This window comes from Tachypleus tridentatus, chromosome 7 (assembly GCF_004210375.1).
Source record: "Tachypleus tridentatus isolate NWPU-2018 chromosome 7, ASM421037v1, whole genome shotgun sequence".
NCBI lineage: Eukaryota > Metazoa > Arthropoda > Merostomata > Xiphosura > Limulidae > Tachypleus > Tachypleus tridentatus.
Genome location: NC_134831.1, coordinates 1,389,511 through 1,405,636, shown reverse-complemented (window position 1 = coordinate 1,405,636; position 16,126 = coordinate 1,389,511). Strand labels below are relative to the sequence as shown.

Below are 16,126 nucleotides of genomic sequence, written 5' to 3'. Positions count from 1 at the left end.
CGCCATATCTTTACAGGTGGTTGTTAAGACAGAAAACTAGATTACTTCTATTGTAACGTAAAACATAGCGGAGAATCTACGTGATAAATAAACGTAATCCAAGAAAATTTGATGAAACAGATTTAAATGAAATTGTTTTCAACATATGTAACGAAAGTGAGTCATTCAAGACAATAAACTGTAAGAACTGGGAAAGGAGTGCTTCCTGAACTGTAACATAAGTTGGTTGTCACGCCTGAAAGTTACACACAAACACACTGGTATATATACGTGTGTGTGTATATAAGTTAAAAAAAGCGTCATCGCTAGAAAGTCATACACCTAAAGTCAACTTACACACACACACACACACATATATATATATTCCACTGGGACTATTTGTTTTCAGTATTACACAATTTTCACTCATTATTTCCTGTTTTCAAAAATCACTTCACCAGTTTTACCCAAGCTAAACCCGGATTTGATTGTCTTTCCATGAGAAAGAACCTCCTAAAACTGCTTGGAGGCTTCTTGTTTGAACTGAAGCACTTTCACCCCTTGTTAGAAACTCACCGAGAGTTACAAAATAGTTGACTTATTGGTCATGAACCTAACGCAAAGTGCATGGAGTTAAGCACGTTTCGAATATGTTTCTCTTTCTTTTTCTAACTGAAGATCGCAAGCAAACATTATTCCAATGGTGAGTCATATTAATAAGTATTTTATTCTGGGCTACACTGATTGATTTTTTCCAACCGTTTTTTTCTTCTTGTTCTGCTGTTCATATCTGTAAGATCAAATATCTACAGTAAGAGCATTGAGATGCTAAATTCTATACACGTGAAAATGTATTGTTAAACAAATTTATTCATCATGTGGCTTCTTCTGTCTGTCGACAATCAGGCACAGATAGATAAACAATATAGGTGGTGAGCGGATCTTTCGAAACTCTCTCTTTGAAATCGAAGTGTCATAATGCGGTTCCTAGAACTTGAGAAGTAGGGAGAGATAGAAAAATGAGTCGAGTGACCTACTGCCTGAAGAGAAAGATGAGCCTCGAGGTTATTGTGTTGGCTACTTTTCCTCAGCTGGTCAACATGCCTGAACACATTATTAACGGTCGACGACTGTTGGCTGAGCGAAAATATTTAATCCAATCAACGGTGCGTAGCGCCCCTCCTCCAACCCCGGGGCATTTTAGTGCATCCTGAACTAGAGGTAACATTCACGTGCGTCTACATTCTGTGAGTCTGGAAAGTATGGTAAAGTTTAGTCGCTGTGTGTGTGGTTTTTCTCCCTCGGGATTGTTGTACTGATTTAAAAATACAGTTTGTGTTCGTTCTGAGAGGGATTTAACAAGAACACTTGATATGAAATGGTTTATGCTCCGACATTCTGATTCAAGAGAAATTCACCCAATATTCCCAGTTTCAGGAAAGGCAGCATCTTGTATGACGTAAGTCCTTTGATTATTACTCCTTGTAAATTTTATTATATAGGCGTGCCTTATAGTGTATGAATATTACGTAAATCAATAACTTCAGTGTATTCCAGTGTGAAAGTTGCATACTCGATAATCAAAAACACAAGAAGAAAGTTGATTATTTTGTTACTGCAATGGTATTTTTCAATGTTTTTAAAAACTGTTAACTCGCTATCACCCCCCCCCCATTCCTCTTTCTTTCCTAGCCCGTAATTGTAAATATAAAAGTCTGAAGACTTACAACGATAAAATTCATGTTTCGATAACTGTATTGAGCAGAAAACATGTAACCCATTATGTGTAAATTTTCGCGTAAAGATAAACGAAGTGTTATGACAAAGTTTATTTTTAGAAAGTGTTAGAGATAACATATTGAAGCGTAAGAGTGCTTGATAATGGTAAATGTAATACCATATTACGGTTTGTGGTATTAAAGGGATAATTTATTTTAACAAGTCTGTTAGTGTTAACGACAGAAAAAAAAAAAAAGCAAATTTTGTGACGAAATTTTCTGACCTCTCATACAAACATTATATCCAGATGTGATTATATTCAAACATTATATCCAGATGTGATTATATTCAAACATTATATCCAGATGTGATTATATTCTATTATTCCATCTTGTAATTCGAAAGACGTATGTTAACGTGTTGGTGAGTTTCTTTTCTATTTTATTAAATTAGTTGCAGCATAAAAACCGGTGAGGATTTTTGTACCACTGTTGTTCGTGTTTGTTGTTTTTAAATACTAAACAAGATGGCGGTCTAAAATCACACGGCGAAGCAGTATTTTATAAATCATAAACTGACCTTTGTAGTTTAATGAAACTGTATCATGTCTACCCTAGAGTATTTTGTAAGTCTAAGTTATTTAAGTCCTAAAGATTATTGGAAAAACAAATCGATGGTCATTGAATATTGTATTAAAGAATAATGTTTACGTTTTATATTTTATGATAATTTTGAACTATATTTAGACACAGGGGGCAATAAAACAGAATAAATATTTTAAATTTGTCGTAAATCGTTTAATGTACTCTAAATACTACTTGGCTCAGGAAATTAAGCTTTCAAGTTGTTTGTTTTTCGTTTCTTTTACCGCTTCCTCCCATCCTACCCATTTTTAATACTAATAAACCACACGTAAGATCTCAGAATTTAAGTTTGTTCACAGAAGAGAGTGGTTAAGAAGGAAAATGGGTGTTGCATTGAATTATTGGACTTCGAAGTACCTCCCCTCAGTGGCATAACAATATATCTGAGGACTTACAACGCTAGAAACCAGGTTTCAATTCCCATGGTGGGTAAAGCATAGGTAGCCCATTGTGTAGCTTTGTGCTTAATTCCAAACAAACGAGCCATCTGCTGTGTCCACCGAGGGAAATCGAACCCCTGGTTTTAGTGTTGTATGTCCATAGACAATAGTTCCAGTGAGGGACATTTTGGGGGCATGGAAACGCAAAGAGTTTGGAGACAAAAGTTTCTGGGAGGGCATATGTCTCCAATGGGGATCTGTTCCCTACACTAGCCCTGTGGAAACGCCCCTGCTTAATTACAAACAAACAAGTATAGTAACGTTAGACTATGATGGTGTTTTAACTTATATCTGACTGTTGTCCAGAACGCCATTTTCAAGAAATAAAAGTTTATTTATCGCGTTCAACGGAATTGTTTACTGATCTGTCGAACAATATTTCTATTTTGTTTCATGACAGGCGGTAAATGCTGTTTTAGTTGTTGGACGTTGTAGGTTTGAGCTATTTCACAATTGGTTTCGGATAGTAAACATTAATTTAGATGTTGGAACATTTGTACCTGTTCCTAATTCTAAATACAGATCTTTGGCTTGATTACTGCTGTGAAGTTTCTTTATAAAATTAAAAATTGTAAATAATATATTCCCACCACAGTACATCCCTCACGTGCAGGTAGCCTCTTTCACCACCCACCAGAATCCCTTATACTAACCCTACTATGTAGATGGAACTATAATTGTATTCTTTATTTTTTATTCTTTTTTTAGTTTGCTGGGACTTATTTTACATGAAAATTACTATTTATGTGCAAAGGGAAAATAATATCTCAAAACTAAGCCCAGCAAAACGTGTAATACGAGTAATTTCATTTGGTAGACGATAAGGTTGCGTCGAAATTACTCATACAATACATTCCTTGTTGTTAGTATAGCACTTGTTGACAATTTGTGCGTAACCCGAAAATAGTTCATGGTATAAAATCTATTAAAATATTAAGTAAAGTTGTTACTCTGTCTGTTTGGTGTGTCACAATTCGTTGTGATTAACTGGTTAAACCAATTTTGATTGAATTTTGTAGAGGCACTCAGATGGATAGATTGGAGGTCGAGAATAAATGAATAATCAATCGGACAAACGACAGGGAAAATACGTACAACGGACGTTAAACAGAGGTGATGTTTAATATCGTGTTCTTGCATTGGGTGAACGGTTCATGTGTTACGACTCAAAATAGCATAAGGTGGTGGCCCACGCCCCAATTTACAGCATCGTTTTTATAAAGCTCGGCACTGTTGGGTTCCTTTATTTGTGCATGAAATAAGTATGCACCCCCCAACACACACACACACACACACACAGCACGGTCATATACAGCTATGGTTATTCTATCATCATAATTACAGGCAAAATAACATTTAAACATAATTCAGTAGACTGTTAAACTGTTGAGTTGTGCTCACCAGGGCTTTTATAACCGAACCCACTATTCGTTAGTAAAAAAGTAGCACCTGACCCTCCTGGGTATTCAAAAATTAAACATTCCCAAATACCCACAAAGAAGAAGCAAAGCATAAAAAATATATGAAACGTACATTAGAATCATCATTGACTATGCAGCTCCTGCATGGGTAAACGTAAGCAAAAAACTACTACAAACAATACAAAATACACTACTCACAACAGCTTATAAAGTACCCAAAACTACATCATCAGAATTCCTGCATAAATAAGCACACATAGAAACAATAGTAGATATACTCTTACATAATACAATAAATTATTTTGACAAAAATGGGAGAAAAAATGAACTAGTAAGCGAACTAGACAGGTATTGCATACATGGTGTGGATAGTTCTAAACACCCTTCCCCAGTAAATATATATTTTCTAAATGAATAAAAAGCCACCTATAAACTGGATTCCACATTAGGGGGTTAACTAATAAACATTGAAAGGAATTCATGTGAATGTTTTATAGTTGATACGTATCTAATGAAAGCGCAAACAATTATGGAACTATAAAGAGAAGTGATTTACTTGCACCAAGTGTATATGTAGATAATTCATGCACATTGCCCTGATAGGGGCCTGAGTAAGTGTGGGTTACTTTGGCCCTCGTGCACAATGTATAAATACACTTGACAGTTGTAAAACCAAAATTTCAAGGAAGGAGAAAGAGGTTAACGAAACCTGACCCTACTGGGAAGATAAACATCAATACCTAAATACAAAGAAAGCTAAGCATGTACAAAATCATGTAATGTTCTCATGTTTTCTATACCAGTTATGCCGCTTAACATCTTTTCAAGATTGTCTATTGGTTAATTCAAAAACATATATTTACCAGTAGTGTTAAAAGTGAAGTGTTTTCTGCTCATCTGCGCTAGTTGTTTTGAATTCCGTTAGGAGTTACCCCACATTTGAGCAAGACGTGATAACCTTGAAGTTCTTGTAAACAAGGTCAGTAGGTCATTGTCCGCAGAGCCTGGTGTAACATTATTGTCTGGAAAGACCCAGTTTGAGTCTCATCACACTGTCCCCCTTTTTGGTGGTTTATCCCTAAGCTTGAGAGCTTACAGCATTGAAACTAGTTTTTATATGCCCGACCCGAGCTGGGGAGTGCATGCATACGTAGCACAACCAATCTTTCATTACTGTTCGAAAGGAAACCTACTACACTTACGAGTGTAAGCTGGAAGGTTTATTTATATTTGCGAAACAACTTAATCTCTGATATTTGTTGTATAAACTTCATATTTTTGAAATGCCAGTCAATCCAAAAAGATATAAATATGAAAGTGCAAAAGCCAACTTAAGAAGATTCGATTTTTGTAATAAAGAGAAAAATATTTCTCATGATTAAAATAGACTAACATGTGAAACTTTGTGAAAATGAATAAGTCAAGGAACACGAGTAAGACAGATTATTTAGAAGGATTATCGATGAAGGAACATCAGGGTTAAAATATATTGTATCTGAACAAGTATATAAAAAAGAAAAAAAAAAGGCTTCTGGAAATATACTTCTTGTAGCTTCGTGAAGGACGTATGATACGTAGATAAATTTTATTAGCTTGGTTTACCTGCACAGGTTTAACCTAAAACACCACTCTGCCAAACGAGCTGATTTGGGTTTATTTTAAGTTGGAACAGAGAAAAAAAAACTTTACTAAAAATTAATATCGATGAACTCGAGAAGAAAAAAACACCATAGCATTCAAGAAACTGAGTTGAGAAGTTGTGGACCGATCACGAAATATTTTAGTCCTCAGTTGTTGTGGCCTGGCATGACCGTGTGGTTAGGGGGCGCGCGATTCGCAATCTGAGGGTCGCAAGTTCGAATTCCTGTCCCACCAGATGTGTTCACCCTTTCAACTGTGGAGGGGGGGCTTTATAACGTTACGGTCATTCCCACTTTTCGTTAGTAAAGGAGTAGCCCAAGAGTTGGCGGTGGATGGTTAGCGCAGACAGACCTCATGTGGCATTGCGCAAAATTAAAAAACAAACCAAATCGATTGTTTGTCGTGTGTATCAGTAAAAGTTGATAATTTGTAATGTTTTAAAGAAGTTGTAGACTTAGTAGAAATATTTGTAGGTTACAGCCCTCCGATAAGGGATAAGATGTTAATATATTCGTTAATCTCGTTACATGTGACGTTTCAATTGTCTTTACAGTTCGTATTTAAGTAATTTTGTATTAATTATATTTGCGGCTAGTATTTAATTCGCTACAACTGGAACACTAGTTATTGGTACCATTAAAAGATTTTATTAACTCTTCTTTCAATATAGAAAATTTTATTACACATCACACACTTTGAAATAGACAAGGTATGTTTGTTAAATTTCGGAAATATCTATCTACTCGAGGATATCTGCTGCGCTAGCCATTCTTTATGTACAAGAGATAGACAATGAAAATTATTACCAGTAATAATAAACTGCCTTCTTCTATGCCTACATTATAAAAGCTTTGTCTTCAATCAAATACCCCATCTCGTGATGTACGGTAAACTTGAGGGTCTACAACGTTGAATTTCAGGGCTCGATCTCTGCAATAGGCACAGCAAAGATACTCCATTATGTAGTTTTATTGGTAACAGCAAAGTCTACAGTCAAATAAAATACCTTGGTTTCAATGAGTTATAGTATTATTTTGCCTAGACAAGTGAATCAATGGGAGATTAACACTTTTTGGCTACTATCGTATAGTTTACTAATGTGCTCATTTTTTAATTTTTTTCAGAATGTCATTTCATGAAAAGAAACTTTTGGCAAGTATGAAGAAAAAGTAAAAAATTTGAAACTTGGTGGTAAAATCAAGTATTTTGACTTTGACTTGGCATCTTGTCGTTGTCTTCTGTGAACAAACACCAAAAAAATGATTTTGGTCAAGACTGTTGCAGTTTTATATTTTCTCGACGTATTAACGGGTGCAAGTGTGACATATTCGGAAATACAAAAACTATTGCTAAACAGAACTTGTTCCACGAAAGACACATGTACGACCCGAAGTCGACGGCTGGATAGCTTACAGACGCGACACTGCATGTGTGACGACCTGTGTGGAAAGTACGATGATTGTTGTGTGGACGTAAAGTCTCGTAAGTACGACAAAGAACAGTGGAAGTGTACAAGTTTGGCTCAAGACACGTATCTGTATGTTAAAGATAAATGTAGGCCTGGCTGGCAGGGGGTGGAAGAAATCCGTGCTCGTTGTGAAAGTGATACAGAAGAACCCATTGCCCTCTTAGGCGAGGCGCCAGTTTCTAATGTCAAAACCGGCGTTATTTACAAGAACAATTTCTGCGCCATCTGTAACGGCGACGTAGTTGACATAATAAAATGGAGCCTTTATTTAGATTGCCCATCAATCTTAAGCGACCACATAAAAGATGTGAAGATGAAAGACATTCTCAAACACTTGACATATAACAATCTTACTTTTAGCTGGGGTTTTTGGATTGACCAAAAGTCCCAGGGACGAACTTTTCAAAAATGTATATTTTACCCAAATTTTCCTGACCCCATATCAATGAATTACAGGTTCTGCAGAAAAGAACTGATCTCTGAATGTCTTCCTGGTTGGCCAGATGAGGGCGTGAGGACCAAGTGTGCCGCTTACATGGGTGCTATATACACCCGATATAATGGTTACCGCAATGTCCACTGTGCTTTGTGCAACAATGTAAGTGCTAACAGTTTAAGGTGTAATCCATCCTCTGAACGAGAATTTGACGTGGGTGTATTCAGTCCCAACGCTTTCTCTTTACTATTTGATATAAACACCAAAATGGGAGAGTACGTTGGTGAAGACATTGTATGTGAAAACGAGGACCACTATGACTTTCTTCTCAAACGTTGTGTAAACACCGTATGTGGCCTACCTGGGTACAAGTACGTATCTGGCGAATGTATGAAACTACCAACAACCGTCCTTCCCGATTCCTTTACTAGGGGTCCAATAAACGTTTCCAGCAAACCCACAAACTTCTTGGTTAATGAAACAAACAAAGACCAGGTTTTTGAGACAAACAATACTTTGAAAGAATTAGAGACTGGTATGAATAAAAGTTTAACTCGGGTATTTCAAAATAAAACATCTAACTTCACACTTTCTATTGATTCATCTGTAAACGAAACATCTAAATATTCTCAAGATTTTATACACTGTTTGAAAGTTGTACTTTACAAAAACGAATATACTATTTTGAAAAACGGTGACGTTTATGTTAAAAAATATGAAGTAAGTTATAACCAGTCATATTATCTGATAGAAGGAAACAACGTAATGATTTGTAAAAACGAAAAAAGTTCGATATCAAACAGCAAAGAAACGTTTTCAGTTTATCTGGGATACATAAGCAATACTGGTTTAGGAATATCGTTGATTTGTCTAATTCTTCATTTCATTATTTTTATATTAGTTCCAGACCTCCATAATATCTGTGGAAGAAACTTAGCATCATTAGCCGTGGCGTTGATTATTTCTTACTCTTGTTTTATTGCAGGCCAGTTTAGCATTATCTCTCGTGCTGTCTGTACCATCATAGCGATAGTGATGTATTACTCCTTCTTGGCTTCGTTTTTTTGGATGAATATTTTGGCCTTTGATGTTTGGAGAACACTGCGAATGGCCACAAAAGATCTTCGCGTGTCCAGTGGCAAACAATGGCGTCGTTTCGTGTCTTACTCCTTTTACTGCTGGATTACTCCCATTATTATTGTTGTCTTATCTGTTGTATTTGAAAGTCTTGAAGGTATTCCCATTGAATACAGGCCCGCATTTGGCACGAGTCTCTGCTGGTTTAATCACAGGAGAGCGCTACTGGTTTTCTTTGCTACACCGGTTGCACTGATTATGCTAATTAACTTCGTTTTTTTTATTGTAAGTGCAGGAACAATTTTTGCTTCTACTAATAATATAGCTAAACACCAAGCTTCTTGTAGTTCTCCTAAGAGAAACTTTCGACTATACACAAAGTTATACATTTTGATGGGTTTATCATGGATCTTTGGACTCGTTGCGGGATATTCTGGATTGGAGAGCCTGTGGTACGTCTTTGTAGTTTTCAATACACTTCAGGGGATGTTCATATTTTTTGCCTTCTCATGTACCAAAAAAGTAAGAACATACTTCGCCGACAAGATGTCCAGTTTGACCAAACCATCCGCTTATCGGACTACCAGTCTAAACTCTGGTACTGGTTCCGGTTCTGGCTTCCAGTCGCAATGTACTCTTAACTCTCAGTTGGCACACAGATCTTCTTCACTGAATCACATGGGCCTGAACCATAGCAGCACCAGCTAGTCGCTATAACGTTAATCTCTGTTCCACAAAGAGGTCGTTTTTGGTGAACTGTTTCTTAAAATGGAGGCTGTTTGCAAATGTTATCAACTGACATTAATTTGTCACGTACGAAAGTGCAACGCGATTTGTATGATGTTTTACACGTGATAAAAATTACCATCGAATATCCTGAAATGTCTCTCCCTTCTCTACGTTAAAATACTTTTTTATGTGTGAGCTTTCGGCCCTTTTACCCGTAGCGTTACGAGTGTTAATCAATAATGTTCAAATTGTGTTAACATGCATTTCAAAATGCTCTATCTTATACCCTTTTGCGTTCGGTATAATATTTATAAAGTTACATATACTTTCTTCATTGTTTTTATTGTATGTTGTGATATGTTAAGTAAAGCATCTTAAATAAAATGTCCAAATTCATGGTTGTATAGTATTAATACGACTTTTTAAGTAAATTATGCTTTATGCAGACAAATTCTTTTGTATGTAGCATTATATACATATCTGCATATATAATATGTGAGTGTGAATGTTAAAAGTAAGATTAAATACAATTAGAATCATCACTATACTCTGGCGTCTAAAAACTGAAAATACACATTCTCTGTTTGTTTGTTTGAATTCTATGATTTACGAATTTTAAAAAATAATATTGAAATATTTACAACAGCAGCTTTATATAAATAAATATTAATTAATATTGTATTTGTAAATAAAAAGGTTTTAACTTCTTCCGTGTCAGGCGTTTTTTTTTGGAAATGATCTCAAAAAGTGATTTTGTTATTTTACTTTTTGAGATATATATTTGATGGAAAAAATATTTTTTCATGACCTGTTATTAAATTTTGCAAAAGACATGCACTTGATGAATACGTTATATATTTGGATTTGTACTTGTACTATTTATCTAAGATACTACAGTAAAGAAAATGAATGCTTTTCTTCAGTATTTATGATACATAATTTATAATAAATCCAATGCCGCCTAGCGAGCAACGATTTTAACATGTAACAAACAAATTTATTCGGGTAAATAATTAAAATACAGCAAAAAAATACTTTGCCCGAGTTATCTGGGACAAATTTCGTTTGAAACGCGAAGGACGATCGAACTATTTCGAGCAAATCACGAAAGGTGTTGTTTCACACTGTTGTTTTAATTTTTTATTTACCGTTTACCCAGAAATGTCAAAAAGGTTTACTAATATATCTTTGAACTTAGATTTATTTCAGGCGATAAAATCAAATGTTTATGATGTGCATATTAACAGAAAAAAAAAGTTTAAATTTTCAAAATTCTAATTTAAGTCTTTTTTAAGCTTGAACTCCAACGATTATAGGTACACTTATTGCTTACTAGATGTAGAAAGACAAGTCTCGCATTGTAAATAAAACAAAGCCACGCGCTTGTACATGTGTCCTTTTTCTTCTCTCTTACAAACATACAATAGTAAGTAATACAAAAACTATAATATCAAAAATATATAGACGATAATTAAGGCTAGTGAATTAAACTGAGAATATCGCCAAGTACAGTTTGGAGTTTATTTCAGGTATAAACATGAAACTTATTTAAATATTTAAATAAGAAACTAAAGTAACTACTTCTGAGAAAGTTATTCATTTAAGACAAATTAACTGCGAAAAAAAATGTCGGTAAGAAAATGTTTACAACAAGTGAATCTGTTACCTCACGTCTGTGATTTTATTTATGAACTGACTAATTATCCAACTTCATCTAGTTAATAGTGGAATATGAACAAACTATTTTTCTGGAATTAACGTAAACAAAAGGTGTTTGATTGATTCCAATATATGTTTTGATATTATTGTTACTTGAAAATCGACATTCTTGTACTCCGAAATTGCAACTTCTTCCCCACCTATATTTTTTCAACATTTTTACCGCTGTTAAAATTTTTGCAGTTGGTCAGTAAAGACGCAAATATCAAGGTTTATTGGTGTAAATTACATTATTAGAAATTATTATATTAATGTATTGTTAAGTAAAGGTGTGAAACTGAAGGATATAGACGCTTATACAAAACAAAGTATTTGTATCCAGTAAAAAAATACATCGTTGTATATATATATCATTTCACATATATTTCTTGTAAATTTCTTTATCAATCAACACCATGCTTGAAACAGTTATATAGGATGATATGAGGAATGTCACGAAGGGGGTTAGACCCTCCATTTAATTTCATATTGATACAAATCTTGAAAACAATACCTCTTTCTTTTCAATATTGATAACTTTAAAAGTGTAATAAAAATAGATGTTTATTATGTTAAGAAAAAAAATCACAATTTCCTATCTATTATTATAAAGAGTTTTTCTCTCATAACAGATGGGTGCTGCAGCTAGTCGAATAAATAAGTTACGATTTAAAATGCCAAAAGTTTGTAAAGTACTGGTATTTAATATCCATTTGTGACAACAATCATGTAGAATGAAGATGATTCATATCTATCCAATCTTCTTATTATTCCCACTAAAATTTTCAAATGTTAAAAATAAAAAAATATGTAAAACAACTGCTGTTTACAGGGTTCTTACTGTAGTCATAAAAATTTACTTCATTCCCCCCCTCACCAGTGGCTCAGCGGTAAGATTGTAAACTTATAACGCTAAGAATCTGGTTTCGACATCCGTGGTAAGCACAACACAGTTCAACAAACCATCCTTTATCTTGCACTTTGTTTGAAGAAAACTATAAAGCTCAAAAATAAATTAATGGTTATAAAATAACTTAAAGCTATTAAAAGAAAGAAATGGGAACTAAGAGCAAACGAGTGCACTCCTAAACAAGCTATACACGAGCAGTTCAGTTAATTAGTACACTGAAGTTCAGGCAGGAAAAAGGTTTGGACACCCACACGCCTCCATTTAGGTCAAATGAGTATAACCCAGACGGAAAGAGCGCATTCTGGTTGTGGAGGTGTTCGCGGAAGTATAGCCCAGAGAACTTCTGGCCACAGCCTTAAATTACATCTCATAATTAAAATGAAAAAAACAACAACTGTGATATTAATAACACAGGGTGTGAGAGATACGTGCCTATTGCCCACAATTTCGAACAGTTATATTATCTTTCATTACTTAAATACCATTGTTCCTATAAATATAGATTCAAAGGTTTATTTACGTCAAAGTTACTAAGGCTACCCATTACCGTTCCTAATTTTGAACTACTGACAATAAGGAAGTCCGCTGCACCCAACCTCCCTGCTTAAGGATTAACTGTCACGATTATAACACACTCACAGCATAAAATACAGAGAATATTTTGTAGTTGTGCACGGATCACTGGTCTGACAATTACAGGACTTAATAATATCTTTTAATCTGACGGTTCATCTGCTTGACAATCTACGGAAGATTAATGTTACACGGTTATATTATAATGGAAAACTTTATAACTCAGACAAGAACGAAGTTCAAGTACAGATGGACCCTTCTGTGTTGCAAGTTCAAGTTAAATCATTTCATAATGACGTTTCACATGTTTACGTAACCTGCCTCACTTGGATTAAAAGTGAAAGGTGTGCTCTTTTATTACTATCAACTACTGAAGTGTGGTTCTCAGATTGTACCACAGATAACAACCAAAAGAACTCTTGAGACAAAAGACTAGAGGGCACCAAGATGTTACTTGCACTTATGCTCACATTTGAGTTAAGATGTTCAGTGCTCGTGTTAAAACTGTACTTTGCGTGCTTAAAGAGTCCAGCAGAGAACTGTTTTTTCTCCTTTCTAGATAATGACCCTGAATGTTACTGATCCTATCTCGTAGACAGGACAATATATTCTTATGCTCATCAACAATAAAATACTCAACAGGTGTGAATTTTCATGGATATATAATAATAAAACTAGCACTACATGCGAGATAAAACATATTTGTATCTAGTGTCTTTGTGGAAACAGTATTTCAACATATTTTGTTTGGACTGAATTGAAATCTTTATGAACGGTTGGGATTTTAAGTGTTGGGAGATGATATTTACAGACAGATATAATATCGAATGTAAACTTTGTGTATCTACTGATTTACATTGTTATGATAACTCTCGGGTGGTATTCATAGATTTAATCGAATGTAAAACATATATTGCAAAATCTGTAGGCAGAACTACTTACACAGTGAAGTATGATTATTAGTCTAAAATAGATTTTACATTAAACTTGGAAAACTTAGTTCATGATGGTCGCCACCTTATATTAAGAATTCGAAACTTTTTTATGTTTTAAGATTTCTCAAATATCATACTTCATTTTAAAAACTAAGTTAACAAAAGCATAAAAAATACCATAGAATGGAATGCGCTTCACGTGTAAGTAGAACAGCTGGAAGAAATTAGAAACCACAAAAGGTAAAGAGTAGAGAAGTAATTTGGAAAAAGAAAAATATATTATTTTGAACTATAGTTTTCTTTGTTTCAAAAGTGGGGCACGAATTATAACTTTTTTATTTACATTATACTAGGAAAGTTTTTTCAGAAAGACAAAGTTTGAGAGTTTAACTAGAATCTGTTTTTAACTGCTAGGCCTAAGAAGAATTATACTAGGATTTTGTGTTCGTGTTCGAGGAAGTTTACAGACTGTCTTGCACCAGCGTTGTAGAACTGTCGCAGCAAGTCAGAATATTTATGTAGAGACTTTCTTTGAATACTCATATGTTTCAACGATGATCTCGGGATATTATAATACTAAAATTCGGGGTTTGATTCCAGGGATGGGCACAGCACAGGTGGCCCAATATGAAACTTTGTTTCGACTAAACGGTGACTCACCGACGAAGCTCGAGAAGTGCGACCCCAGTGCAACTTGGGCTGGACAACAAACAGACATTTGTTTGAACAACTTAATGAGCCAATCCACATTTTATTTTATTAATACCGTTTCTATTTTTTCATCGTTAAGTTTGTTTAAATCGGGCCATTTTCTGAAACGGTTAAAGATACAATAAATTAATTTGCTATATTATTATTAACAATTTTTCAATGGTATTTACTGGCTATTAAATATTTATTTACAATTTTCATGTTTATTTTATATTTCTACTTGACTTGTGAGTATAGTTACGTTATCAATAAGTTATCGCCACTGACGCATGCAGAGAGAAAGAGAAAAGCAACACCTTAAAATCTATACCGATTACACCCAAGTTCGTTTCTTTAAAAGCTCTGAAGAAAGTGATAAGACGCCCTTTTAGCCGCCGCACTGCTACCTGATGGCCCAACTGTAAGCCTGAGAAATAATACCGTTTGCTTTTTTTTTTAATTTCACGCAAAATTACACGAGGGCTATCTGCGCTAGTCGTCCCTATTTTAGCAGCGTAAGACGAGAGGGAAGGCAGCTAGTTATCACGTCCCACCATTCATTCTTTTACCAAAGAATAATAGGATTTACCGTTACATTATAATACCCCATGGCTGAAAGTGCGAGCGTATTTTGACTACTGGGATTTGAGCCCGCGACACTCAGATTACCAGACGATAACTAATAACGCCACAAATCGGGTTTCGATATTCAGTGGACAGGAAACTCATTGTTTAGCTTAACACCACACACACACCCAACTCGTGGGTTGGGCCTTTGCTCTGTGCTTATTAGTTAAACAAAAAAGATACATGATACTTACAGAAATTAAAGGGAACGTTTTAGGGTTGCGATACTTCTATAGCATGCGTTTTTCTTATAGCAAAGCCACATCTGGCCATCTGTTGTATCCATTGAGGGGAATCGAACCTCTAATTTTAACGATGTAAGTCCGAAGACTTGCTGCTGTCCCGGAGGGGAACACTTTTCTACGTTATTCTTGCAAGTTAAGTAAAATCATACGATCTCAGTGGGTTTGTTTTTTTAATGATTACAATATATACATTTGTTATGTGTATGTTTGTAAACATAAAATATATTATGGTACATCACAAAAACATTTCATTATTCCTCAAAGATAACTCTCACAGCAACTTTCGAATAGCGCGCCATCTATCATCAACAAATATACCTTGTTGAACTGCATACAACTTGTTATAAACAAAAGGTCAGAACAAGTTATCTCTGCCAGACTTCCTAATAATACTTGATTACTACTGAGAATCAGTATTACCAGAGTTACACTCAAACCTGATCAGTAACATGTCAAATTTAACGTTAACAGATCAATGATCATGATTATATAGCTATAACAAAATCTCATATGGTTCAATTCCTGTCAAATGAATCTATCGCTACATAGTTATGCTTGGCTCATCGCCAATTTGTTGGCACCCTGAAGCTTAATAAATCAGTGTCACGCTACAGTAGTGCAAAAGTTTTATTCTCGAGTTGATGTTGCATCCAAAAATGGAATTAAAAAAAAAAGTTTGACATTCAACATTATGACATCACGTATCTTTAGGCCAGGTTTACATCAGTTTTAATTTCCTTTAATAAACAATTGCACGTGAAGCATTAGAGAGAAGTACATTATTGATCATAGATTTAAGGTAAGTCTTCATACCTACTATTTCCATATGTGCAAAAGGAAATACAGTTTTCTTTTTCACTGATGAAAAAAATTAACGACATAGGGCTTCATACT

General features: G+C 34.7%; 1 protein-coding gene across 5 annotated transcripts; it reads left to right on the top strand.

Moving 5' to 3' along the window:
* Positions 1–429: 429 nt before the first annotated feature.
* LOC143254969 (uncharacterized) lies at positions 430–10,261 on the top strand. 5 transcript variants are annotated; one of them, XM_076509901.1, is made up of 3 exons: positions 737–1,438; positions 3,802–3,895; positions 6,969–10,261. In XM_076509901.1, exon 3 carries the CDS (start codon positions 7,104–7,106, stop codon positions 9,531–9,533), a length of 2,430 nt encoding a protein of 809 aa, XP_076366016.1. In that variant the 5' UTR covers positions 737–1,438; positions 3,802–3,895; positions 6,969–7,103; the 3' UTR covers positions 9,534–10,261. The 5 variants fall into 5 exon arrangements, with proteins under 5 accessions (XP_076366019.1, XP_076366016.1, XP_076366018.1 ...); XM_076509904.1 differs by lacking the exons at positions 737–1,438; positions 3,802–3,895 and adding an exon at positions 430–682; XM_076509903.1 differs by lacking the exon at positions 3,802–3,895 and having other exon boundaries at positions 737–1,200.
* Positions 10,262–16,126: the final 5,865 nt, after the last annotated feature.

Excerpts from the sequence above, each read along its gene's own strand:
- LOC143254969 (XM_076509904.1), top strand. The coding sequence starts at position 7,104 with ATGATTTTGGTCAAGACTGTTGCAGTTTTATATTTTCTCGACGTATTA.